Source organism: Amblyomma maculatum, chromosome 9 (assembly GCF_055883805.1).
Source record: "Amblyomma maculatum isolate TAMU_Amacu chromosome 9, ASM5588380v1, whole genome shotgun sequence".
Lineage (NCBI taxonomy): Eukaryota > Metazoa > Arthropoda > Arachnida > Ixodida > Ixodidae > Amblyomma > Amblyomma maculatum.
Genome location: NC_139352.1, coordinates 62,449,113 through 62,476,677, shown reverse-complemented (window position 1 = coordinate 62,476,677; position 27,565 = coordinate 62,449,113). Strand labels below are relative to the sequence as shown.

At 45.4% G+C, this 27,565-nt stretch overlaps 2 protein-coding genes across 5 annotated transcripts in view; both read left to right on the top strand.

Moving 5' to 3' along the window:
- The window catches only part of LOC146179187 (uncharacterized), a 37,246-nt gene extending 13,537 nt beyond the window's left edge, over nucleotides 1–23,709 (top strand). Inside the window, exons 1-4 of one of the 4 annotated variants that reach the window (XR_014700709.1) lie at nucleotides 12,561–12,652; nucleotides 13,604–13,815; nucleotides 16,889–16,978; nucleotides 18,115–23,709. Coding sequence is in view for 2 of the 4 variants with exons in the window: in XM_084578863.1 (XP_084434989.1) it covers nucleotides 12,614–12,652; nucleotides 18,115–18,477 (402 nt within the window). In the remaining 2 variants the exon portion in view is untranslated. Of the gene's footprint in view, nucleotides 1–12,560; nucleotides 12,653–13,603; nucleotides 13,816–16,888; nucleotides 16,979–18,114 lie in introns of those variants that run through there. The other 3 variants (XR_014700708.1, XM_084578863.1, XM_084578864.1) reach the window with 3 other exon arrangements.
- LOC146179188 (uncharacterized) lies at nucleotides 4,153–8,533 on the top strand. Its single transcript, XM_084579593.1, has 2 exons — nucleotides 4,153–5,393; nucleotides 6,655–8,533. Exons 1-2 carry the CDS (start codon nucleotides 4,153–4,155, stop codon nucleotides 8,531–8,533), a joined length of 3,120 nt encoding a protein of 1,039 aa, XP_084435719.1.
- Nucleotides 23,710–27,565: the final 3,856 nt, after the last annotated feature.

Sequence of the window (27,565 nt, the reverse complement as noted above, 5' to 3'; positions counted from 1 at the left end):
TCTTAAAGGAAGCAGTGAGGTTGTTTTTATAATACCGAATTTAATGAAGTATGAGTATGTGTGGGTAATCCTTGATGTATTTTCTATTAGCGAACTGCCCGCATTTGTGCTATCAGTAGTTTGGATGTGTTGTGTGGGTGGTCGTTCCCCAAACTGTGAGACAATAAGTCAGTGATGGAAGAAAGAATGCTTGATAAATGCGAACCTTTACTCGCGTTAGAAGTGTGTGCCCGTGCTGACAATTAATTAATTAATTAATTAATTAATTTATTTATTTATTTATTTATTTATTTATTTATTTATTTATTTATTTATTTATTTATTTATTTATTTATTTATTTATTTATTTATTTATTTATTTATTTATTTATTTATTTAGGAATACTGTCAATCCCGGGCGGGATCGTTGCAGGCAGGGCACAAAACGCATACAAAAAGTCAGACAATATTTGGAGCATGTTCAAAGGCAGGGACAATCATTTAAAATTAAGACTATTGATGCATTAATTTTTTTACGAACATGGTTGGCAAGCTCGTCCCAAGTGAGACATTCTAAGAAGGTTCGCCTAAGCATTTTATGCTAATTTTCGCGACTACAATTGTTTTGTCACTTAGTTATAGGGTGAAGTTTGTGTTACCAGTATTGTTTTTTGCTCGGAATGAAATGGTCTTTATCTTTTCAGAATTCACTTTCAGATAGTTATTGCTCGACCGCTCGTGGATATATTCGAGGAACGTTTGTTCTTTTAATTTCCCTGAATCGTCCCAAGTGAGACATTCTAAGAAGGTTCGCCTAAGCATTTTGTGCTTTGCACGGATCCAATTGTTTTGCCACTTAGTAATAGGGTGAAGTTTGTGTTACCAGTATTGCTTCTTGCTCGGAATAAAACGGTCTTTATCTTCTCGGAATTCACTTTCAGATAGTTATTGCTTGACCACTCGTGGAGAATTCGAGGAATTTTTGCTGTCTTAATTTCCCTGAATGACTCGGATCTGGACTCCGGATGGTGACACAGGAGTGAATAGTACTCCCTAGATGTGACTGTGAGCATGTGCCTGACATGTGCACTCTATTTCATATTTAAGTGTCGCTACAGTGGACCAATTACCGACAGAATCCGCAAGGATAACCACACCTACAGCTAACAACAGCCTCACCATCTTGCTTAACGCGAAAGCAGGTGCCGGGATGGTACGGTTTGGTTTGGTTTGGTTTGTGGGGTTTAACGTCCCAAAGCGACTCAGGCTATGATAGACGCTGTAGTGGAGGACTGCGAAAATTTCGACCACCTGGGAACCCATCTGCTAGGGTTCAGTAGTTGACTGCACTAACCACAGAGTCACTGCGGCGGCTGAATACTCGAAATGAAAACGGGTTTAGAGGATACACAACACGCAGAGGATACGAAATTGCGTCACATTGCATGTTGCGGACTGTGTAACAAGTATATGTAAAGGTACTGGGGAAAATGGTAGTGTTTAACACTATAGTTAAACAGAGTAGGGCGTGCGAATGCTTTTGCGCACAAGTGGAAGTTGATGGAGATGACGGCGTGCAATACACAGCGCGAGAGTGTGTCGCAATCTGCACCTGCTACGCCCCGTACTCGCTTCCCATTAGAAATTTCTTGGTTCGACTACGCTCCACTGTGCCGGTTTTCTTTTTACCAGCAATGCTGTTTAAGCCGGGTGTTGTTCCGAGGATCGTGCGCAACGCACGACGTCATAATGTCGTCAATTCCGGTTATTATAGACATGACCGGACGTGACGTCGTGATGTCATTTCCCGTTATTAGACATGGCCAGACATGACGTCGTGATGACGTCACATTCAATCATAACGTTGCGTTCTGTCATGTCTGATGACATCGCCAGGTGCTGAATTCAATGCATCGCGGTATCTCGCGGAATCTCGCGAAGTGTGACAGTTCTCGCGGACGCACGCACGCGCGCAGGGACACTTATGAGCCTATAAAGGCGTTCGCCTTAAAAGTAGCTGTACTCCGGTGCCCGATGACAGAGCGACCGTGTCTCCGACGAAGATAGATTGGGCCGCAAAAAAGAGTCTCTCTCCAGAAGTGGAGAAGCGAGGCAAGAATGCGTGCCGCTGCTCGAGAACGGATGCAACGATTTCGGTCCAATCCCGAATATCGGGCTGCTGAGAATGCGTCGAGATGGCAGCGAGGTGCAACAAATGATTTGAGCTCAGAGTCCATGTTACCCAGCAAAGCATGTGCACAAGCAGGTGCGTCGGCATCGGGATATCAGCGAGTTGCAGAAGATTTGAGTTCCGAGTCCGGTTACCAAGCGGAGCGTATGTGCAACCAGATGCGTCGACCAAACGCAAACAGCACCGCAGTGTCATCAGTTTCTGACGAGAGTGCAAGCTGCCTAATTTCTTGAAGTGTGAATGCACTAAAAGTGCGCGTGCAAGCATTAGAAGATTTTGCTATGTTCTGAATTTACCGATAGCTATTTTCGCACCGTTCATCGATAGCGGCTGCAATGCCAACGTAGGCATCCACGGAGAAATTAGCATAGGCCCGATAAGACAAAATGCAAAGCGTGGAAACACAATCTCTCTGATAAAATTCATTGCGTATTTTCTGAATGAGTAAAGATCTGGATAGATATTGAGTGCGGCTGTCGTGGCAGCATGAGTTCGATAGCCGTGCTATATGCGCTCTTGACATATCTAACATAGTGAAAACTGCTCTCCAACTCACCCCGAGCTCTGACCTGCAGGATGAACTGTTGACCGACTTTACGCTAGTCCTGGACTGCGGGATGCGGCCACCAACAAGACGCTGACCTCGCATATTCATTTAGATAAAGTTTATTTTCTTTATCACGCTCTACAGTATCGGTCACCTGGATACGAAACATGGTTAGCTTTGGGAAGAAACTGTAGATAATGTTTGTTATACACATCAACGTACTTTACTGCTCTGTTTGGTGCAATAAAGAAACCATGGATATCAAAAAGACTGATGATTAAGCAATGACTTTGATGACGCCCTGCTGACGGCGTTATTATGGGAAGGCTAATTATACGTCGAATAAAAAAACGTAATCGTTCGGTGGGGCAGAACGCAAGAATAAGCTTATGTTTTTAATTCCACACGTATTGTACACATGTGGAGGCATATGATGCCATGATGCATCTCATAATGGAGGATTCCGGGTTATCATTTGACTCCCTGTGCTTTTTTTTTAAATAAAAGGCCGTGCATTTCGTTTTATTGCAACAATACTGCGCCAGGTTTCGAGCCGTTGCGTAGCTCACGGCCGGTCGCCACGGTTGACCTTGAACAGCCGCGAAGAAGAAGAAGAAGAAGAAGAAGAAGAAGAAGAAGAAGAAGAAGAAGAAGAAGAAGAAGAAGAAGAAGAAGAAGAAGAAGAAGAAGAAGAAGCATTGAACCTTTCTGATTCATATGCGGGCTGGTAGCTTACGCTCTCTCGTCATACTCTTAAAGAATGAGCTTAAGTGTCCCCAATAATGTAGCACCTTACACTGATAGGGCGTGATAGGGGGAAATGTAGCAGGCAAAAGAAGCTTCCGCCGTTGCTATCGCAATTCAAGTAGGGTTAACCGTGAGTTAAACCACAACTAATTATTTTCGACATCATGAGCAGATTTCTCCCTTCAACTGACGTCTGAGCAAGAAATGACTATCAGATTAATGCGGCTTACAGCATACTCCAAGCTTTGTGTACTGTAGTTACACTCATTTTTAAATCCAGTAGCATTTTGGTTGTCTTTCTTGTCACTCAAAAGCAACCTTCAATATGTTTTGTTTGCAGTTCACTTGCACCCATCCATAGACTAAATAACACATTCTAATGTGCTATGTTCGTCGCATTTTTTTTATTCGTCTAGCAATTATTAACTGCTAAAGCTTTCGCTCTTCAACACATTGTTTCCAACTATTTTCGATCGTCAGTAGAACGGCGTGGCAAAACGAAAGTAGTAGAAGAAACGAAAGTGCGTGCCCGTGATGGGCGCGAGCAATTTTTTTTCTAATCGCCTATTCGGAATTCAACGGTTTCCCGTGAGGACGTCTCCTTCCAGCAAGCCTTAAGTCGATCTGCACCTCGGTCTTCGTTCTATAATCTCATTTCCGCTTGCGCAACGACCTCATCATATCAGGCATGGACCACAGGACAAGTAACCAGCCTTTCTCTTACCTGCGTCCGAACCTGCGAATGCCGAGCCGCTTGCTTGAGCGTGCCTTGTTCCCAGAATCTTCACGTTTTTCCGAAGTGAACACACCCAATGAGAGCGAACAAGAGGTCCCATCCGAAGACGAACAGTTAACCGAAAGCAAGACGGCCGAAGACGCTGAGCCAACTGAACTCATCACAGCGCACGTAGCCAAGGCTTCTACACCGAAAGCTGCAGCAGCTGTAACAGTAGGGAACAAAAACAGAGTGGTAAAAACTGCTGCCCCTAAAGCTCCGGCACCTAAGGTCAATGGTTCGAGGATCTCGAGTGCTGAGACGGCAGCCACCACGAGCGTTGGCACATCGGCGAAAACATATTCAGTCCGAACTCGCGCTCCGAAGACATTGGCTGCCAAAGGCACCGAAGGCCATAACCGAGCCACGAAGGCTGCGATAGCCAATGCTCCCATCACAGTGCCTTCTCGACCAAAGAGCGTCTGGTCGGACCGCGAGCCCACGTCCGCGGGATCATTCACTGCATCTCCCGACCGAGACCACGATAATGGGCCAACTTCTTTGGACAGGAGTTCGTCACTCATGATGGCAGTGGGATCATTAGACGCCTTTTCGACACGTGCGGGAGACTTGGACGTAGACATTACAGCCACGTCTGGCGGGTTTCCTAGCGCCTCCAGCACGTTTACAAAACCCTCGGCATTGCAAATACAGGAAGTGTCCAGCGTTAGACAACCGTGCTGGGAATGTGTGGTGCTGACTGTCGTTTCTATTTTGATCGCAATTTTCGTAGCGTTCGTAGTTGTCGGACTGACGCCCAGTAACAAGCATCGTATTTACCGTGGCGAAATCGATGGCCGCCGGCTTCCGTCCGATATAGAGGGAACAAGAAGAATCGGCATTGAGGACATACCAACGGCAGTGTCAAAGCCTGCGTCGACCCCTTATCCTAGGGTGCAACCGACGAGCAAGCCGCTTTTCACGTTGTCCGACTATGAGGAGACCAAAGTGCCCGATCGAGCAGCCACTCCCACTTTCGAATGCGACACCGAGGCTTGCCGATGGCAGAGCCGTCTTGTTGACGAAATACTCGACTTGAAGGTTAACCCGTGCCTGGACTTCTACAGTTACGTCTGTTCGGAAGCTTGGGAACACAGCGGGAACCTTCCATACAGGGCAGAAGGTCGGGCCTTCGTGATCAGAGAGACCACCAGGTATGTCAGCCGTAATCGATTTCCAATTTGATATATGTTAATGACAATCGGCTGTTGGGCGAAAGGCTGCGGGATCGAATCCCGCATTTAACTTTCAGCCGCATTTTTGATGAAGACGAAATGCTAAGCAACTATGCGCAGCGCCATGTTATTGCACGTTAAAGGACTCCAGATTTTTTTAATTTATTTTTTCTTTACCTTAAAATAACGAAAAATTAGGCAATTTTTTCATGTGAGGATCTTAACGCAAGAATGTATAAGGACATAGAAGAAACGCTCGTACTGCCTTATTCATCCGTGTCCTTGTTCATTCCGGCGCTGTCGGCCGAGGTTAAGTTTTAAGGATGCCGGGCCAAAAACTTGGGGCTGTTCAGGCCAAGTTTGGGGGTCACCGTCGTGTTCGTCATAGCCGAATAAATTTGCACATCGATATTTTGTACACACGGCGACGCGCCCGGAGAGGCACCGCTGCCACTGTGATAGCGTACGTGACTAGCGACTGCATTCCTTCATTAGAGGTGAAATCCCGGCGTCATTTGACCTCCAAGTATGGTAGCAGTAGAGCTAATGCTCTAAAGGCAATAAAACAGTCCCACGTCGTTAGTTACAGACTCTATTAGCATACATTGATCGAGATTAGGAGATGCATGCTCGAACAATCACCCATACTCTTGCACAACGGAGAAAACTGTACATGGGCTCACGACCCCAGTCAACACAATTCAATGCCTGGCTACATCTCCAACCATAAAACAAAAATTGAGGGCAGCTTCTTGCAAGGAAAAAAAAAACGCAAAATATTTATGTCGCTTCTCTAAAAGCCCCTGTCTCAGAGTGTGAGAGTGCAGCCTGCCTTGAGGCAGCTAGCAGGTATGCGTCCATGTCGTGCATTTTATCCAGTATGTTCTGTACACAGTGCCCTCGCGCAAACTTGAGGAGGCTTAGGTATCATGCTTTAGCTTGACAAGTGCACTATGGTACAGAAAAGAAAACGAAAAGACAAGACACACAATCGCTGACATTACACAGAAATTTACCCGGACGGACTACGGCTTTAAGTGCATTTAGAAAAAAAAAATGAAGGAATTCATTGGAACCGATAACCGTTGCGGCTGACTGTTTAATATTCATTTTTAAATATTTAAAAATTCGGTCACTGAACACCCCACATTACTGCTTGGTGACAGCACGATTCCTTAACAAGAAATGCAGTGTAGTTCAGCGTAGCTAATTAACACAGGAATAACGGGATTCACTGCAGGTACCTCCAAGAACACCTGCACGCAATGCCAGCAGAAGCCTTTGCAAATCCCGATCACGGAGAGCACTCCTTCCTGGACCACTCGAGTCTTGTGCTGAACGCTTGCCTCAACAACACGGCAGTCAAGGACGTCGCCCAATGGGACGGCGTCAGAGGTTTGCTTCGAGAAGTGGGCCTCGCAGACTGGCCCTATGCTGAGCCGCCACCTTTACCTCCTCAGCAGACTTTCCGGCTCGACAAAGTCCTCAAGCTGATTGACCGACAACTGGCCGTCTTTCCCATTTTCTACGTCTTTTTGAAGAAATTACTGGACAGCGGCTCCTACGTCCTCCATATGGACGTGCCGAGGAGTTTTCTCTTCGTGCAGTACGAGATGCAAAAGAACAACGGGTCTCTGCCCTACAGTGAGATAATTAGGCAGGTTTTGACCCTCTGGAAGACACTGCCCAATAGCAATGCACTGGCCGATGATGTGGCGCGTTTCGAGTCGCAGCTTTTGGAAGCATCACAGCCTTTCAACAAAGCTGCTTGGAAGAAGGACGTCACCTACCCGGTCAAAAAGTTTCCACGTTTGCCTAAATTCCGCGTGGATGCCTATCTCTTACACCTACGTAAGGGAGACGAAGGTGAAGTGGTGGTTCTCAATCCCGTCTACGCTAGCAAGCTGTACGCAATTCTGCGCACGAACACTCCGCGAACGATTCTCAACTTTCTCGGTGTGCAGGTGGTCGTCGCTGTAGCCCCGCTGCTTCCTCAGGAATCGCTACCGCACGACCTGATTAGCATAGGTTACCCGAGCTTCCAAAATTTTATAGACGCGAGGTTGCAGAGCTGCTTCCACTTGGTGAACCGACTCTTTCCACACGGCTTCAGGTGGGTTCTACGAGACATCCTTGCCAAGAACACTGATCTGGACCGTCAATGGGCCGCGACAACCAAGAGCATGGTGTCTTCGCTAGCGCACACATTCCGTACAGGCACCACGTGGCTCCAAAGCACGGACACTACGAACGCCATCAAGCGGCTTAAAGCGCTAAATGTCGGATATCTGGCCGGTCAAGAGCGTGAAGAAGACATCGACCACTACTACGCGTCCGTGAAGGCCACCTACCGTCCCGACAATCTCGTCAGCTACTACGGAGAGCTCCTCGCCAAGAGCCTGGAGAAATACTGGGCATCCAGTCCCGACGGCGCCAATTACGACGCACGTTTCAGTGAACGCTCAACAGAGTTGAACTCTGCGTGGACGCGTTCACCGGATTCGACACTCGGGCTCTACTTAACCTCGAGCAGCGTGGCTTCTGCATCATTGGTGACACGAGCCAATTACCCTGCCACACTGTTCTCGTTGTTGGCGGCAGACGTGACAAGGGCACTATTCCTGGCCTCCATGGATGACCCTCAGTGGTCAAGCTGGACCCAGGATCGGTTCCAGGCGCTTCAGTACTGCCTCCTAAGGCGGTACAAGCGTGGAGTCCGGAGGTCAAATGTCTCCGCCGCCAACGTGCGCGACTTCCTGGCTGATATTCTTGCTGACAACGCCGCGGTGAAGCCCTTGTTGGCGGCTTTTCGCCATTTTTCGCGTGGTGCTCTCTTCGTGCCTGGTCGCCGGTCGGCTGACCTTACCATCACGCAACTATTTTTCATTAACTACGCTGCGGGCTTCTGCCCTCCAAAGAGCGAGGAGGCTCAGGTTCGCGAACGCATGCAATACCGGCTTGGCCTGCCGCCCAGCACTCGCGTGAACCTCGCTCTTCTGGACCTGAAGGAATTCCGGGATGCCTTCAAGTGTCCGCACCAGCTCGGGGCCTCACGATGTCCGGTGTGGAATCGCGATGGCAAAGACGGCCTCGCGGAGTCAGGCGATAACGAAGGTTGAAAAGCTGACGGCGCACTTCGTTCACCCACATGCGCTCGGTGGGCTGTCTTAGAGGTCCGTCGACGATAAAGTGTCGCAAACATATGATATATTGCCCATGAACCCTAGTCGCAGTAGCGGCAACTACTTCGCTTTTTATTTGTTTGAATTTAATAACTTATTTAGCGCTTTCTTTGCATATGACAAGCTTTTTTGCTTTTCTAGAGATATCTATTAATAGTCTGTGTTCCAGGCTACATTATTTGCATGAAAGTTATTAAAGCTTAGTTTTTTCGAAACCACGCGAGTGATTAAACGAAAGTAAAAAAAAATGCATTGTAATGGTACAGTTACACAAATGTCGAAATGTCGCGCACTCTACTTTAATGAACAGTAACTTTCCTTCAGAGGAATCTACTCGCGGAAAATTACAGGCATAAATTTTGGCGCATTGGGAATATTCCAGGTGCCTAGATAAATTTTATTCTTTTTATACTAGTAGAGCTGATAGACTTTATAACCTTTGTCAACAAGCGGGGCCAAAAATATATATTTTGGCTTAAAGGAACGCTCAGTTATATGATGAACATTCATGTGTATCAAGCGATGTGCATAAATTTGCTGAATGTCCCAAAATAATTCCAGTCGCTGCAATGCGTCATAATGGAGTGAAGGATGCATAGTTGAGATTTAAAAACATAGTAATCTTTTCTCTTCTGCTTTAGCAAAGTTTTCTCATTCTAATTTTTAATTTAGATGTAAGTTTGTGTTACATTAGATCACACACAGCCACTTCGTTTTAGTCCCTTGCAGCAGGGTCAGTAATGTTTCGCTTGCACAATTTATTTCAAGCCTGCGTTTAGATAAGGGATCTTAAACGCTAGGTATGTAATTCCTCACAGCGACAACAATTTTAGTGCCCCGTATCCGACATCGCGGCATCTATAGCCCTAGAAGATGCGGGAAGATACACGAGAGGAGGAGGGGAAGGAAAGATTGGCACCGACATCGGAGATTAGGGAGTGGGAAGTGGAAGCAAGGGGCAAGAGGCAATGCGACGCGAGGTGCTCGCTGGGCATACACCTCTGTGTTTACAGCCGTCGCCGCTATGCGAAGAAGGCGGTGTTCACTCACCGCTTACAACCGCGTTCTGCTAGCGAGAACCTGATTTACCGCCGTAGAGAGAATAAATCGTGTTAGCAATGCGTACGGAACTCCAGTGCCAAGGAAATACTAGATCCTACCGTCACAAAAGCGTTGCGGTGGACCCGGCATTGTGAATAACTGCGCCGAGACAGCGTTGAGTGCTGACCAATTCTCTACCATTGGCCAATAGGTGGCTAGAAGTCTTTAGCCAACTATTAAGCAGCGTGATTGGCGGCCAACCAGGGCCCACCTTTGGGCCTGCATTGGCTGATCGGCATATCGGCTGCCGAGCTCTGCCCAGTCATTTACTGACTGTCGACGATCGGCTAATTTCAGTTGAGCAAACTCCGTGTCACTTTTGCGAAGCACTCTATCACGTAATTTCGGATCTCTTCGGTGAGCATAAATCACTGCCAAGCCGACAACGCGCCGCAGTGACAGAGAGCGTCACATTCTGTTTAGGCACGGAGAGTCCAATCAAGCGAATTCCAGCTAGACATGCTTTCTTGCACTGTATAGAAATGCTTAACTCAGCTCCTTTGTTTCACTCAAGCGGCCATCATAGGCCAGTGGCGCTTCAGCCAGAACGACTGAGTCAAACTTATTCATTAAGGCATTTTTACCGCTAAACTGTTTCTGCAATTGTTCGAGAGGAATCGATGAAAGGCATGCACATATCTCTTCGAAAATATTCTTCATCCCCGAACACGACCACTGGCGGCGGCGCTTCGATGAGGCTAAACGGAGAGGCGTCCGTGTGCTGTGCGATGTCATGTGCTCGTTAAAGGAAAGCCGAAACACGTTTTTGACAATTTCGTGAGATGCATGCACGATATGTACGCATGCATCAGAATATATGAAATTTGCACATTGAGCTAAATAACTTGTTTTGTGCTGCTATTTATAGATATCATGTAATCAACTATTAAAGTTCCGAAGACCTTAAGGCTTCTCCTCACAACAGCAAAGCAATGCGGAAAAATTTCACGATGACGTCATTATTTCTGATGTTTGCAATTTCAACTGCTTTCGCCCAATTCCTTTTATGAGTCGCCAGATGCCGCCAAACAACGCCTCGCCGCCTTTACCTCCGCGTCGATGGTATTTTCTTCAGTGTAAGCGTTTATGCGTCTGAAATGCATCACATCCGCAGACGACGTCATCATGCCTGTGCCTACTCCGCACTGTTTGCTACGGAGAAGCCTGAATGCCGAACCAGTTTTATCCTATGATTACGGCGCCAATTTAAATGCTAGCACAAAACGACTTGGCGGGATTTACCATCAGCCTTCACAGATTCGACTCCTTTACTTTAGTTGAATTCTAAAACCTCTTCAGCTGCCCTTTAAAGATCCCTAGGCGGTCGAAATTACTACGTAGCCCTCTACTACAGCACATCTTTCTCTCTTAAATTTCCGCTTTCATTCCTACCTTTCCCTTCTTTTACGGCATAGTTCAGGTGTCTACGGAGAAGTATTACAGATATTGCATCCATTTCCTATAAACCAATTTACAATTTTACGCTCATTCCACGCGTTTTAGCTGAGGAGGGGCGGAGCAGCCACAGGTGCACACAATGGGTGCACCCAGTGAGAGAGTGGGGGCGTGTCACAGTTGTAGACGCCGCGGCCCAGCGCACAAAACTATGTTCGTTGATCTGCACTGAACTGCTAAAATGAAATTAAACAGTGTTCGCTCATATACACTAAAATGTAAAAAAAAAAAAAAGTTAAGCAGTGTACAGAGAGTGGAATCATGAGCACGTTTTATATCAAACCAAAACGGTTGATAGATAGATGGATTTATTGAAAGGAAAAGGCAGAGAGGTTGGCCGGAATAATTCAAATCTGGCCTGCTACTCTGCACTGGGGATGGGGAAGGAGAGAAGAGAAGAAGCCTAACCAGTGCTTTATTGAGGGGAATAAAGGAAAATAACGGTGAAGAGAGAAAGCGGCTGGGGGCTTGCCTCCCACATCGTTTTATACAAATATAAGGGGAGAAAACATTTTTCCCCTCCTCCGATTTTAGAAAGTATGCTAATGCCTTTTAAAACGTACTGAGAAAATGCCGAAACAATAGGAATTAAATTTTCTGACAACCACTGAGAAGAAAAAAGGATGACAGCTTTGTATTCATGCATTCCTTATACAAGTCAGAGTTGAGGGGTCTCAAACCCCTTTTACATGCTGGCGGGGGGTCTCAGAACCCCCCCTCCCCCCCCCCCCTTCCCCCAAGGACTCCTGACTTTAAGCCCTGAGCTTAACAATATGTAAAATGCATAGAAAAGTATGTATATAAGGGGTAAGCAGTGCCAAGGTCCTCGAGGAAAGCGCACAAGGTTTCATCGAGCGGCCGTGGCAGTGCTGCGCACCTACCTCGCATTTGATTAGTGCCCAAACAGACTTCAATTTTTTTCTTCACTCCGCCTTTTTCACAACACTGCCACCGCAGATACGAATCATTGGGCTGCAGACTGTGTTGTTCGACGTCAGCATACAGGAATCATCGTGGAGCACCTCCCCGGTTTGAACTACAGCATCTTTGGCGGGAGTCCGGGTTGGGTTCTGAATCGAAGCAAAGGCAGTTGCCTGCTGCTGCTGGCTCGCATATCTACCATCCTTGATAAAGGGACTGAGTTGGTCCTGAAATGTTGGGTTCCGATTTTTACGCAGTGGTTTAAAATAGAATTTCTTATTGGCGTTACATAGCCTTGAGCCATCCACCCAGAGCAGTTTCGTTTTCGCACTTCTTCGCGTAATATGCAAGTCATCGCACGGGTTTTATTTACTAATTTGTGTACAGCTATATTATTATTTTATGTATTTTCAGTCAGCTAAAGTGGACAACAATATACTGGTGCAGTTTATCGCGAACCTCATAAAGTAAACTCAGTAATGAATAAGTTGCATCGCCGTACGCATCAACAATGGCAGCCTCTATGCCGCGAGTACTGTTATGTACTGTACCTGTACCGCGAGCTATGCGTACTATGCGGTAAGCATTTCCGTGAATGCATACATACTTGCATCTGCGTTAGAGTGTAAGCTGCGTGTATTGCAAATTGTGATTATCTGTGCTCGACGTATTTGTATTTTTCAAATGTATAAGCAAGGCAACGACGAAATTTCACAGCAAGAAACCTGGTCGCGTACTTTGCGCAGTCGGCTGTGGGCGGTTTAGCGCGTGAACTAGCAGCGCTCGCTCCGGGCTCAACGTCGCCCACTCACTCTAGCTGCACGTTATTACCAGTAACATTTGAACAGTGCAAGTAATCGACAAATTCAGGTCAAGTTTCAGCTGTCAAAGTTCCTGTAGTCGTGAAAGAAAGCAAGGGCAGGTAACCAACGCTGCTTTTGAGACTCCCGCTTTCAATCACAGTAGTGTGCAAGTGAACGCAACAGATATTTAACCGCCGTGACGTACAACCAGTGAACGATAATTTTTTTTTTTTTCTTGTTATGCCACAAATGTCTCGCTGGCACAGCCGTCAGGGATTCAAGGCGTCTTTCGGTTTGTCACCGGATTCAATTCTACCAGAGCAGGTTGAAAGGCATGCATGATGCCATACTCGCCCATAAGCCAAGCAGCATTAGTGGCATGTGTCAAGCATATGAACTTGAAGACACTGTGGAGTGGATAGCACCGGTGGCAGCAGCACACACCAATTTTGGCATGCCACCAACGTCTTATGCAAAGACGCCACACCTCTGCTGCCATGGTTTTGTGCGGGGACAAAATATAGTCCTCACTCACCGTGAAATGTAATGTGCCCGTTAAGAAGCAAGTAGCCAGCCTTGCTACAGTTGTTCAGTGCATAGACGTCTGTGTGTGTAATGTGTGCATGTACACATGAACACATATTAAGTATACATGTAAACAGTGTGTAAAACATGCAGCTTTGCAATTTTTCTTACACTCAGCCTGCTCTGCTCTCTTATTTTGCAGGTATCGGAGCCATGCAATACAGTTACCTAGGAGAGTATCATCAAATGGCTGCCGCCACAGCAGTTGGGGATGGACGTTTTGCATAATTTGACTGTTGTTATCCTAAAGGTGTCAGCAGTGTATTTGCCCATTATCTGTGGCAGTTAGGCAGGCAGTTGGATTGAGGACAAATTAGCCGTAATCAAGTATGTGACCACAAGTATTGAGCATGGGTATGTCTTGCAAGCTTTGTTACTGGCATGTGGCTGGCACACCTGAATGTATTCCTGATTATTCCTAAAGCTGGATATCGAGTTTCATGTCTGTGGAATTAGCAGAAAAGTAATGTTGATAATGGGGTTTCTGTCGCGATGAGGGAAAAGTAGATAATCATGTAGGCCGTATCAGTCCTTTGGTGGAAAGTATTGATTTGTCAAAAATATTGTTACGGGTGGCAAGCCGGTGAGCTGACAGATGATGACCGATGATGAATGACATGATTTTAGTGAATGTCGGCAGGTCTAGCACAAGCACTTCTGGACCCCGACTGCCTGCTTCTTCTTCTTCTTCGTCCATAACATTACCCGAGGCCACCGAAAGATTGTCCCGATCAAGGACAAGGAAAAATGTCGATGGTGATCAGGTGCATGATGCGACGATGGGTGTGACTTGGTGGGTTTAGATAGAAGAGAAGAAAGACAACAGCTTGCCACCACGATGATGACCGGATGAAACCTGGCCCAGGAGGCTTTCAGGCCACAGGTTACCTACATCCGATGGTTGAGCCCCAGGCACGCATCGCATGGCAGGGATGATATCCTCATGTAGGGCGGTGTCATGGGTCGGTGGTGTCATCTGCATTTTGGGTCAGTGGGGTCATCTGGTCGGGTCTGTTGTCATGTCTTGTGTTCATGTGGGGGCGGGGGGGGGGGGCGTCTTGGGTCAGTAAGATCATTTGGCTGCTTCTCTCCTTTGCCGTGCCTTGTAGTTGGTGCAGGGAATGGGGCGGTGGAACAGAGAGATTGCATTGGGTCCAGCAGGGTGAGGAACAAGCGTCCCGGGAACCCTTTGCCGATTGTGGAAGCAGGGGCAGGGCGCCGAAGCTCCAGACCAGGATGAGGAGGGATGAATGTACCCTATACCTCCTACCAAAATATTACAGGAGGGCAAGCTGATGAACAGACAGATGATGACCAATGACGATGACATGATTTTAATTAATGTCGGTGGGCCTAACACGAGCTCCCCTGCCTCTGCCACTGCCCTATTCTTCTTCCTTGTCTACAACAATATCCTTCTTCAGTGAGAATTTCACTATCAAGGACTTGAATTTGTTTTGGGAAAGCTCACCAGAGCACTAAGGAAAAGTATTGATAGTTGTTATTGGGGAAGCATTCAAAGGTCTTTCCTAAATATCGGCAAATTATTTGAGTCAGTGATTCAACAGATCTGGATAAAGTGTTGTTATTTTGTGGGGTTTAACGTCCCAAAGCGACTCAGGCTATGTGAGAGACGCTGTAGTGGAGGATTCCAGATATTTCGACCACCTGGGGTTCTTTAACGTGCACTGAAATCGCACAGCACACGAGCGCCTTGCTTTTCGCCTCCATTGAAAAGCGGCCACCGAGGGTGGGACTCGATTCTGCATCCTTGGGAACAGTAGCCGAGCGCCGTAACAACTGCGCCACCCTGGCGGGCCACATCTGGATAAACTGGTTTAATTATGAATGCTACATTTCCTTAGTGGGCCTAAATATATAAATTTTGTGGCTTATTCTTGTCAAAGCTTGAAGCCTATAGTACTCTGCATGTTAACAGCTCTGACAGCATGATTCATGTATTTATGCTTGCTGAAATCAACATACCATCCTGGCATCCTTCCCTCATTCCATTACCCAGTTATTTACTTTATGAGGGATGTTCAAAAATTAAAAATTTACAAATATTTAGCTGCATATCAACTGGACCTATATTATTTAAGTGACTGCCACATTTGTCTGCACTATACTCTCTATCCTCCTTACAGTTCTGACTTGCCTCCTTATGATTTTCACCTTTACACTTTACAGATCCAGATTTGAGAATGAGAGCGTGATCGATGCTGTGAGGACAGGGCTATACAAAAAGACGCAAGTTGTATCATTGAGGGGGGGAGGCATTTTTTGGTACTCCCTATCGCCGACATTGACCTAGGTTTTGCCTTTACATAGTGCTTTTTTAACAATTCAGATGAATATGTCGACTTAGCATAGGGGTTATGTGCCTGATGTGCTGTCAAAGGGTCAGAAGTTTGATACCACCACATGACCACCTTTTTTTTTTTTTTTATTGACATGCCTGTTGACGGTTTGGCTTTAAAAGCTGTTACAAAGTAGGCATGCATACCCACGTTCAGCAGAGGCACAAAGCTGTACAAAGTAACCAAGATGACATTAAAGATTAATTTAGATCTGTTAGATGTACTGCTGTTATATCTGCAGCTTTAATAAATTTTGAACAAACAGGGCTCGAGAAATAAGATAAAAGGCATGGCTGTTTGGACACCCCCTATACAGTTTGCCTCGCATGCAACCTTGAGGGATGCACAACAAAGAGCTGATATTCCTTCACAGCAGCTGGATTGTTAATTCCATATCAATCACTTTTGCTCTGAGGAGTGTGCTGCATTGCAAGTACCTATTAAAACGCTGATGTCCCTCTTCTGCAGGCAGTATGCAGGTCCCCATCAAAATGCTAAAGCATTTTTTAACAAACTGACCACTTTTTAGGCCTCTAGTTGCTGGCCTGTCTGATTTGTTTGCTTGGTGATTGTAATATCAAAAACCTCCCTCTCTCATGCTTATTTGTTCATGAATAGCATGCTGTACCATACAAATTGTGGTATTGAGTCTCCATTTCTTAATTTTAAGCCTTCTGTCGGCATGCTACTCAGCTTCTTTAGAGGGAAGGGCTTGGAAAAATTATTTGTGATTTAGCCTTGGTTTTGAACCTGGATAAAAGCGGAAGCTTCTTTTGCCTGCTACATTATTCCCATATCATGGCCTGTCAGTGTACGGCACTACGTTATTGGAAACACTTAAGCTCAGCCTTTAAGGGTATCACGCGAGAGCAGAAGCTACCAGCGTACATATAAAGTCCCGCTTTAACCAAGGTGTGTGGACGTGCCTGCGTCTCCTAGGGGTAACGTGAATGCGAAGGGTTGTTCTGGCAGGCTGATTCTGATACTATTGCTCTCTCATATGAAAGGAGCGACCCGAATTGGAAGCTCGTGTCCTGGGGGTAATAGGAATTCAAATGTCATGGCAGGCTGATTCTAATGTCACCCTCCCACATGAAAGGAGAATCCCAAATTGGCGCTCTTTCAGGCATCCACCGACACTGACGCTGAAGGCTCGAGTGAGTGTTCGTAGTGAAGCTTCCGCTTCAAAAGGAGTTTTTGACTTCAGCTTATGGTGACCAAGCATATAAGCCATGTGTTCTTTACCCGTGTTGCCCTTGTGTTATTAAAATTAAATTTTCATCGTCAGCTTATAAGCGTTTCGTTCACACCAGCCATTCACTCCAAGAAGAGGCTGCAATGAACGCTAGCTTCAATGCAGCATTCAAGCAATTTATGCAGACGTCATTTTGGTTGTCTGTTAGGTGTGACCCTGCATTTTTGTAGCTGGTTCTCTACCGCAGTAAATTATTGATATCTCATTTTATTTAGCTTAACTAAGCTGTTTTTGGAATCCCCATGGGTCACCAAATTCTGACTGCTGCATGCACAACGTGCATATAAGGGCTTCTGCTTGTCTCACTGTGCCCTTTCTTTGTACTCGCAGTGCTTTGCTCTTTTTCATTTCAGAGGCATTGTATCCATTAGTATGAGACTGAGGAGAATGTGGCACCAGAATAATTTAAGTTCCCGACCTGCACAAACCCTGATGCCTGTAACCGGCAGAATAACTTGCGAATTAATACAGATTAGTTGTTAGATTACATAGCAGATGAGTTAGTCTGCTGTCTGTATGCAAAGTAGGGCATATCATAATGTGTCTGGTTATGCCACGGAACACTGAACGTGAATGACAGGTATCATGGATTCCATATACAGCTAGTACAACATTTTGTCCAAGTGTATATAGTAAATCATGCAAGCATGCAGAAAAGTGTGCAAACATTTACTGAGCCTAATGGGATTTGCATTTTTGAAGTTTACTTGATTTTCTTATTCACCAAAAGCATGTGGCTCAGGGAAAATAAAAATGGAATGGAGCAGATATTCACCTGCTTATTGTGCATTTCCGCCTTTTGTCTGTGTGAAGAACTAGCACTCCCTGTATTCAAAGCCCTGAGAAGAAGGAAAAAGAGGAATTACATGGCGTGCGAGCTGTAAAAGTGCAAGTACAGAGAATAAGAGAAGAGGAACAGAAATATGAAGTAAATTCAAGCGTTCTAGTTTACCTGGTGGTTGGTATTTGATGCAAGTGATCACATGTCATCATACTATACATAACTAAGATGATTAAAAATTTACACTACCCTTCCAGGTCTTCGAAACGTACTCCTCTCCACATCGGTTCTGCCAGACCCTGGTGCCCAGACCTGGGAAACAGTCTCTGCCTGATGTACCAGAAACGGGAGCCTGCTGCCTCCTTCCTGCCTCCTTCCTGCCTCCGGTGGTTTTGGACAGTGGCCGCCATGCTGGCTGCTATTGCTCCCACTGGCTCGGGGATGGTGCCGGTGCCGCAGGCTCTTCAGGCCTGCCATCTTGTCGGTGGAGCTTGCTGCTGTTCAAGGTTCTTTCTGCACCAAACCCGGGTGACCGGACCTGGGCAGCTGCCTCCTGCCTGGTGCAACGTAGTGCATTTAGTACCATAACCACCGCTGCATTGGTTCCACACCCAGTGTAATGAGTGCTGTCGTGAGGTTTAAGCCTGCAGTGTTGCTTTCCTGCCGCATTTACCTCGTCGGATGTCAGCGGCTACTGACTGGGTGACTCTCTGGTGGTTTGCTGTACTCAAAGAACCCTCCACAGCACCTCCCTCGTACTGCCAGACTGATTGTTGAAGACTAGTGGACATCTCATACACCTCGTATCTTGCATGTTACTCTTCATTTCTTGTTAGCGTGCTTCCATAATTGTCATTAGAACTTCATTTTTTATGAGGCTCGGTTTGGTGCTGTTTACTTGAGCCTCTGGGGACAAGACTTGGAGGACATCATGATTCCTGCACTTTGGGCTGCTTTTCCCCCTTACAGTATTGTGAATGTGATCTTTCCTTTTGTCATGTAGAACCTGCAGTTATACAAATTGTTTGTTGTGCTGGATCATTATGGTTCTACCTTGCTTATGATTGTACAGCTCGTTTTCCTAGCCGCTGTTATTGTTTTGTGCTTAAATTCAGAGTAGTTTTTTAATGGCACTTGCATTAAGATGAAAGGTCTTCCTACTTCTGGCTTTGATGCCATAATTGGTCATTCTGGATAGCAAAGAAAAAGATTTATTAAGGTGCTTGTTCTGTTGAACTCAGCTATTCAGCAATAAATTTTAACTTGCACCATTTGAATCTTACTGCATTTTCTGACCGAAATAGTGCACTAACACGTTGCTGGTACAAATAGTTGGAGTTCATATTTAATCATGTGCATAATAACATTGATGCCTCTTTTAGTGGGCATAATTTTCACCACGATGTTTTCTTTTATACCCTTTTTTCTTGTGAGAGCGACACAGCTCTTGCTGTATAACTGCAGATGTTTGTTTGCTAAAAGTATTATTTTTTCTGATGGAGCATTGAAAGCTGTCATGTGTACAATAAGCCCTCGTTAATTCACAGCCATGAGATTGCAAAAATATTCTAATTAACCTGTTTTCACTATAATCAAGCACGGCAAAAGATTAAAACTTTGACAAAGAATTTTCCTATGGGAAAGCACTGCTTTTATTGGGTGAACTTTGCGAGTGCCATATTTTGTGGCTTAAGAATCGAGCCCCGAACCCGGAGTCCTTGTTCGCCAAAAAGAAAAACACCGGCTATAATACAAGTTGACCGCTTCCCTTACTTCTTTCTTTCAACCAACAAACCGGCTGCTTTTTCTGAGAAAGAATGTCAGTAGTTTTTTTTTTTTTTTATGAAATATGATATAAGGTTATGAACTAAAAAAATAAATACAATCTTTGAGCTCAAATTTGAATCTCACATCAGCCCCCACAAGTGTTAAAGCTCAATGACTCTTTTGTCTTTAAATTGCACTGTGTAGTCGTGTCGCGGCTGCTTTCAGGTTTTGTTTCTTTAGTGAAAAGAGGCAGCTTTGTGGGAAAGACCTTCAGGGAATGCCATCTGAGAGAGCAATAAAGGTAGCATAGGTCGAGATCAGGAGTACAAAAAATGGCTACATTTATGGGCAGCTCTAAATTGGCACTTGCACAGAATTAAGATAGTCGTTCAGGAGTTCTACCCTTGCATTAACTTCCTGAGCTGTTTCTTCGAGTTTGCAGAATAATTTCATGAGGGCTTGGTCTGGCAGAAGAATTGCTGTAATATTGTCATGAAGTGCTACAAACCACAACTAGCAGCACTCTAGGCCTAGTACGGTTCTTGCAAAAGGTTTTTGCCATGGGTCGTGCAATTGGTACTCATGTGGCAATCTTTCCTGTTAGTTGGAAGGTAATTGCGAGTTATTTCCCAGCTGATGCTTTCTCCTAAAATGTGCAACTTTGAAATGACAAACGTTATTTGAAAACTCCATGCCAACCGTTTGAATCTGACAGTGCAAGTGCTGACATAGTTGTTCTATCATTGAGATGATCTATAACAGATGCTAGCTTATTGCCTTAGCACTAAATGAGCTGTGAAACGAGGGTTCCTGCATTTCACTGAAGACTCCAACTCGATAATGCAGGTGCGGATGCCACCCACGGCGCGCATGACGTACCTCCTGTGGACGGGAAGTGGCACCAGTGCAACCAGTGCAGCATGGTCTTCACGAGGGTGCGCCTTCTGAAGTTTCACCTCCGTACCCATAGTGGCGACCGACCGCACCGCTGCACCTACTGCGATAGCAGCTTTACTCAGAGAGCCCACCTGATTTCGCACATTCGCATTCACACGGGCGAGAAGCCGTACCCATGCCAGCTGTGCCCCTTCGCCTTTGCCCACAAGTCAAATCTCGTGAGACACATGCGAGGCCACAAAGGTGCAAAAACATTCAAGTGTCGCCTGTGTGCAAGGGCGTTCAGGGAGAAACCTGATCTCAAACGTCATGAAAGGAAAGTACATTCAACTGAAAGCATGGAGTGAATTTGTTCTGCGCTAAAAAACCTGTGTCGGCATTCACCATGTTTACACCGCATGCTAGTGTGAAGTTACCTTTGCAGTTCCTCCACCACTAGAAAAAATTATCATTCTTCTGAGCTTCTGTGCATGCACAGCGGAGGTTATGTCGAGGCACGTGTGGACGGCATTGCTCCTTACTGGAACAAGGCTTTCGGTGACAGGGCTGAACTGAAGCCAAGACGAGTGCAAAAGAATCCAAAAATGCAATAACCAGTTTTCAAATCAGTGCATACTAAGTGCATGTGTTTATGCTTGCTTCACTTGTTTGTAGCTTATAGCAAATATTTCATGGCAATTTTTCGATTTCTTTTCGTCATATGCAAGAAACAGCTGCTCTAATCTTTCTGTGTTGATGTCCTAGCAGTGTTGATGGCAGGTACAAGTAACGACAAGAGAAAGTTCAATCTTATGGTGGAATTTTGCGGTATTCCAGTAAATGTAAGAAAGAAGGTAAGTGGGCCTGTCTGCATAGGATTGTATAATGTTGTTTTGGCAAATCCACTTTATTTTCCTTGTGAACAGTATTTATTTGTCTCAAATTATTCTCAGCATTGTTTACCTCTCAAGACACTTCAGTTTAGTTAGCAGGCTTCATGTCATCACTAGAATAGCAGTTCTCATTTTGCATTCTTTATCCTCTTCATGGCATTCGAAATGTGCCCAAATGCTACCTAAACAAGCCCGATACCTGTGTTTACATTGTTACAATAACACACAGACAAGGAGCTCAAGAAGTGCACTGTGTTTTGTTGCCTCCTTTTGTATCCCATATCTGCATGCTGTTTTCTCAACATGTCCGCAAGTCCATGCAGACTAGCTCAATATGCATTGTTGCTTACATTGTGTTTGTCTACAATTGTCTGACTGAGCATAATGACCGGGGCTCTTGGGTTTGTGGCCACTGAAATTAATTGAAATTGAAGGCTTCTGTAATTACTCATATATTTCTGTAATTACACACATACTTCTAATTGGAATTATTGAGATATTCAGCGATATAATTGAAGTTACCATCTTTAGGTCTGCTATTTGTGTGAGGTTGGTTAGTGCAAGCAAGCATTTTTTTACATTTGCTGTTGGAAAGGTCCTGTGCAATCGTGCTGATCTTGTTAATCAGTCTGCAGTCTTTAAGATTCTGAAAAAAGCCTGTAAACCGTAAAAGAAATTTGTAATACCACCATTTTGACCGCATTTGTTTGCCACTGGCAAAACGGCGATGCCTGACAGGCCAAAGCAGAACTCTAGGTTCCATCAGTGCTTGTCCACCGCTACGTTCAGTGGCTTCTGAGTCTTTGCATCTATGCTGACAACAAGCGCACTTCCAGGTGGCGTGAATTTTGATGTGGCTGTTGTTGCGAGTCCATCACCACCGTGGTGCAAGAACGAAACTGTGCTGTGGAAAATGGTGCACATGTGGTGCTTTTAAAAATGCGATGCGCGGGTTGGCTTCAATTCAAAATGCGATGCCCGGGTTGGCTCCGAGGTACATTTCTGTCATCCACGTTCCCCTCACTGGCTTGCAACTTAAAAACGCAATTTCTAGGTTTCAATAGGCAAGCATTATGAAAGATTGAAGTGGCTGCCATGAAAGGAGCGGAAAAACGAAGGCACATGCCTGAGCTTTGTCTGCTTCTCTGCTCCTGTTGACAGAGAGCCATCACAGGACATTTAGGTAGGACATCCAATGCACGAGAAAGACTGCAAGGGTCACAAGCCCTTGCAAAATCCAGAAAAGCATGCTACCTTTGCTAGAAGTAAAAAATATAGCAGCATACATTGCTTGCATGCATGCTTCTGGGCTAGTATGTTTTGTTATTGGTACTTCTTTAGTGCGTACCACTTATAATTGCAATCACGAATTTCGCTGGTAGCGGTACGATGCCTGCTCTCTCTCTCCATGAGCTTGAGGCACGAAGGAGACATTGGCGATGTGGCAAGCCTAGGTGGTGTTGTGCTGCGTCGCGTGTCTTAGCCAATGAGAAGGCGGAGCGGCCTCACAGCTGCATCGAATGAGAGAGTGGCGCGTGTCACAGTTGTGGCCGTCGCGGTCGTCATCGGGCAATGCTGTACAAGCGCGTGCTACTCCAGACTCAGTAGCTGCGTGTCGCTCGCACACTTTCAAATACGGACTCTGTCCCCTAGCGTTAGTAGCTCCTCGGCCTTTACTGGCAGCAGACGTGTATGCATGGTGCTTCATCGACATCAGCGAGCCGCTTGGTGATAAGAACCACTGCAGATCGTGTAAAGAGAGCTCAGGATGCGGCTGTGCCTTGCTTTTGATGACTGTCCCTATGGATGAAACTTGGCCGTCTGGTACTGTGCTGATGAACCATATACAGAGAGCCAAATCATTTGCATGACAACCTTTAATAGCAAAGCAAACCAAAGCGTAACAAAGTGTAACAATTCATTGGAGGCATTGAGGTGTTTCTTAAGTGCGATAAGGTGAAAGCCTTTCCTGCGAGTCTGCACTAATGTGCTGCTTTTCCACTCATTTGGTTGTTTTTCTCTTTCGCTTCTTTTTCTCTTTTTTTTTTTTCTGTTTCAATTTTTCTCTTTTTTTATTGTTTTTTCTTCTTTTGTTCTTTTTTACTACTTACTCCACTTTTACTATTGACTGTTTCAATGTTGTAACGCAATGACAATGCCTGACAATAAAACTTTGCAATTTTTTTGCATATTTTTTGCACAACTTCGGAGTCCGTGGCTGTTTTGACGTCTGCATGCTATATCGACGTCCATGGCTATTTCGACATCAGTTTTGGTTCTAATTAATTACTCAACATCAACGAAATTTTGCATAGAGGCATTTTTTCACCCTCTCTCTGGGGACGAAACCTTTTCAATGTATTTATGCCTCATTAATATGGAAACTCGCTGTCCGGACAATGGACAGGGGAAGAATGCACGCGCCCCACTTGGGCCCATGTATTTTTGTCTTGTTACTATGGACAGTGCTTGAAAAAAAGCAGAGGAGTCTGAACGCAAGTTAAAGAAGGGCACGCCGCCGGCGAACCTACGCGACAGCCGATACAGCGGGATGCCTGAACGAGTCCTGTGTGGGGTTGGAAAGAACCAAAGCGGGCATGTCGCCGTTCTAAGGGAAGGGGGGGGAGCGCAAGAGCGGAGAAGAACGTACACAGCAAACCGAGGATCAGCATAAGAAAGACCTCGAAAGGGCAGAATCAGGAGATTTCTGGGTGCAGCAAAAGTGCCGCCGCAGTCGAGAAAACAGCAACATGTGGTTGCAATAAATTCTGCTGAACGTGAACAGAGAGGCCTGTAAAAGCGTAAAAAAAATGACAGGAAGAAAGACAAGTGCCTACAGTGGCGGTGGGAACTGAAGTTTCCTTTCGCAAAGCACAATGTGGGTTCCATGAAGCCGTTAATGCTTTTCAGTCAGAGTTAAGACACACTCGCAAAGTAGAGCGACAAAAGAAAGGCGACGTACGAACACACAACCGGAACCGGGCTTCCTGTCCTGGATGCACTTCCCTCTCATGCTCCTGGTTTTTGTCCCTGTTGCGCTGCCGAACTGTCAAACTTTGCACACTAGGCGGTCCGTATGTCGGCTTCGCTTTGAGTCAACGATGCGGCCTTGACAAGGTCTGAGCTCTTCGTAGTCGGCTAGCCGTCGTTCTAAACTGTACTTCAGCTTGCAGTGTTTGTTTTATGGGAACGCATAAAAACGGCACCAAGAAGATGGGATGTTCGATAGCCCTCTGCATAGCAGCTGCCAACTTGACTTCCTTGCTTCTTTACAGAAATAGTACAAGGCAAAAAAAGAAAGAATCAGAAGAACGGGAAGGCAGAAAGGTTAACTAGGCAAAAAAGTGCACAGCATCAGGAGCCTGTAACCCTCAACTTCAGTCTGGCTTTTGGCATGGCGGGAGTTAAACACAAAAGAACAGAGCTGAACGTAGGCGCGAAGAAATCTGTGAATACAAGTGGCAAAAGCCATCTCAGTCAATCCAAGCTGCAAGGGACTAGTATCGACAGCTCAGCTGTTTCCTCGCCTCAGGAGAATCTCAAGCAGCTACTTAGCGGCTACTTTGCTCAGTGAAGAGGCCATTTTGGAAGTGGCGGTGAGTAGAGAATCAGACGCTGATTCATCGGTCAGTGAGGAGTTCGTGCTTGAAAGTTCGATCAACACAAAGCCCAACATCACGGATGTCATGGTAAGCGAGTCGCTTCAGACTGCACTACAATTTTTTGACGACAACAATGACAAGGATAATGCACTCAAAATTGCCCGTGTTGTGTGAAATTTTTAGTTCAGTGCACACCGTTATGTACAAAAGCAGTCGTTAATTACAATTCTCTTTTCTAAATAAAATCCTTTGTTTTTATTTATGACTCGTTATTATGGATGACTCATTTTGTGGACAGTTTTGGTCTGAAACCAAAGTGTCCATATTAACGAGACACGACTGTAGTTTCATTCTTGAGTTGGGTCGCACTAGTTCTACATGTGCTTTAAGGGTTGGAATATACAAAACAGGTTGACTGTGCTGATGCATAACCAGAAAGAATTTACTAGGCTTTTGTCTGCTGCTATGACTATCTCACTGACGTGTTTGCTATTGAACTTTTCCCAGTTAGTTTGTAATGTAACAGGGATAAATGCCGTTGGCACAGTGTGCTAAATGCACTGTTTGCTTTTGTTCTGGGTATACATGTCCCCTAATGTACATACCCTTTCATACCCTAAGAGCAGAATTTCTCAATACAGTAGAACCCTGCTGTACTAAACCCGGATAGTAAAAGCTCTGATATAATGAAGTGAAATTGAAGTCCCAGTTCTTCTTTCATAGACTGTACATTTTCCCTCATTATAGTAAAGACACTTTTGGTAAAAATCGGTTAGAGTAAAGTGTATCTGGCCGTCGCAATGACTTTCCACAAAATGACATTGACCCACATGCGCTACATAGGATCGCATGGTAAATAATTTTTTTTCTTTTTGAAAAAACACCACCGAGTGTTTTTAAAATTGTTTGTAAGGGTCATTAACAAGCTGTAAACAATACTCACAGTACACGGTTGTTAAATTTCAGGAATTGTTTTCCTATTTTTCAATTCTGCACTGGTTCTCACTGGACAAACCTAGCTTGCTTTGCAAATGGCTACAAGCAATAAGGAAACTGGACTTCAGGGCCAGCAGACACAACATACTATGCTCAGCTCACTTCAAGTTCAATGACTTTATAGCTGGGCTCCTGTAACATCTGCTACTGAACTTTGAAAATAGTGGTGGAGGCTAGAGCTCTTCACGGGCTCGGGCCAGCTTGAAAGCCTGTATCCCCGACTTGTGGGCCGTGCTTAGGTTGGGTGGAAGCCTTCTGGCTCGGGCTTAGGCCAGGCTCAGTCCTAGGTATATTTGTAGTGCGCTGGCCAGGCCAGACACCTCGATCCCGAGCACATGCAACGTTTGTTAAAGTACAAATATGGTTCTATAGGTGTCTCACTGCGTTTTCCCATGTCCTCCCCACGCGAGAGCTGATTTTTTTCCCAGTGTCGACCTGCCTTTTCTCCATGCCCCCTCGCCGTGAATAGATGTGATCTAGCAGAAGGGCTGCTTGTGGGCTATTGATTTTTGAGTTTCGCATCTCCACTTGGGTAACACTGGCTCAGAAGTTCAGGTATCCATTTCGAGATTTGCGCCATGCTGTCGCCTATTAGGCGTCTGTGTTGTGGCTCGCTTCTGCCTCGACATGGCCTCTGTTGAAGCGGTACAATGCGCAAAGCCTCAGTGGTGCTTGAGTTTCCTCGTTTCTTGGCGCAAGCAGCGCAGTGATGGCGCCGTGAAAAGCATACGGTAAAGCAGACAAGCCCACCAAGTACTTGGCCACAGAATCAGCGCCGTGCTTATATTCAGTGCTAGCGCGCTTATGAAAAAGCAAAGAAGCTGTTACCCAAAACGTTTTCCTTGCTAAGGACCATTAGCCATTCCAGCCATAAGCTAGAGCACGGAAAGAAACTGAGGGCTACTGGATTCATTATTCAGAAGCACTGCAAATGCCTCTAGCCTTCATCATTGTGTAACTTGTTGTTTTTGCATAAGTTAGAATGATAATTCTATGCATGTGCTGTGCCTTTACATGTTCTATAAATCTGTCATCCTAAATGCGAGAACTTATTTGAAGATCTTAAATAAACTTATCATCCTGAAGTAATTTCTGTATCATCTACAATTGCATGTCGGGCGAGGTGGGTCCGGGCCGTAAGTCTGAGCGCTGGGCCGGGCTCAGGCCCTTACATTGTCGGGCTGAAGTCTTTAGCATAAGGCCTAGGTTGGGCTCAGGCTCGAAATCTTGGCCTGTGCACGTGTCTCCTGTAGGCAGACACGCAAACACACAACATATAGATTCATAGAAGTGACAAAATTTTAGATATGCAAGTTCCTATCTTGGCAAACAGTGAAAGATAAAATTTATCCGCTACAGCTAAAATGCTGCCATGCAGAAACAGGGCTGTTCAGAACATGTGACATACAGTGCCTCACAGCATCTGGTATTGATGATTGATACAAAAATAGCATTTAAATGAATTGAGTGCATTTGGCAGATATTTTACAGAGATGAAGGACCATGACGCTGTAGTTTAATGTAACTTCCTGGCCTGAGGTAATATTCAGTGTCTTATAATTGAGTCTTATAAT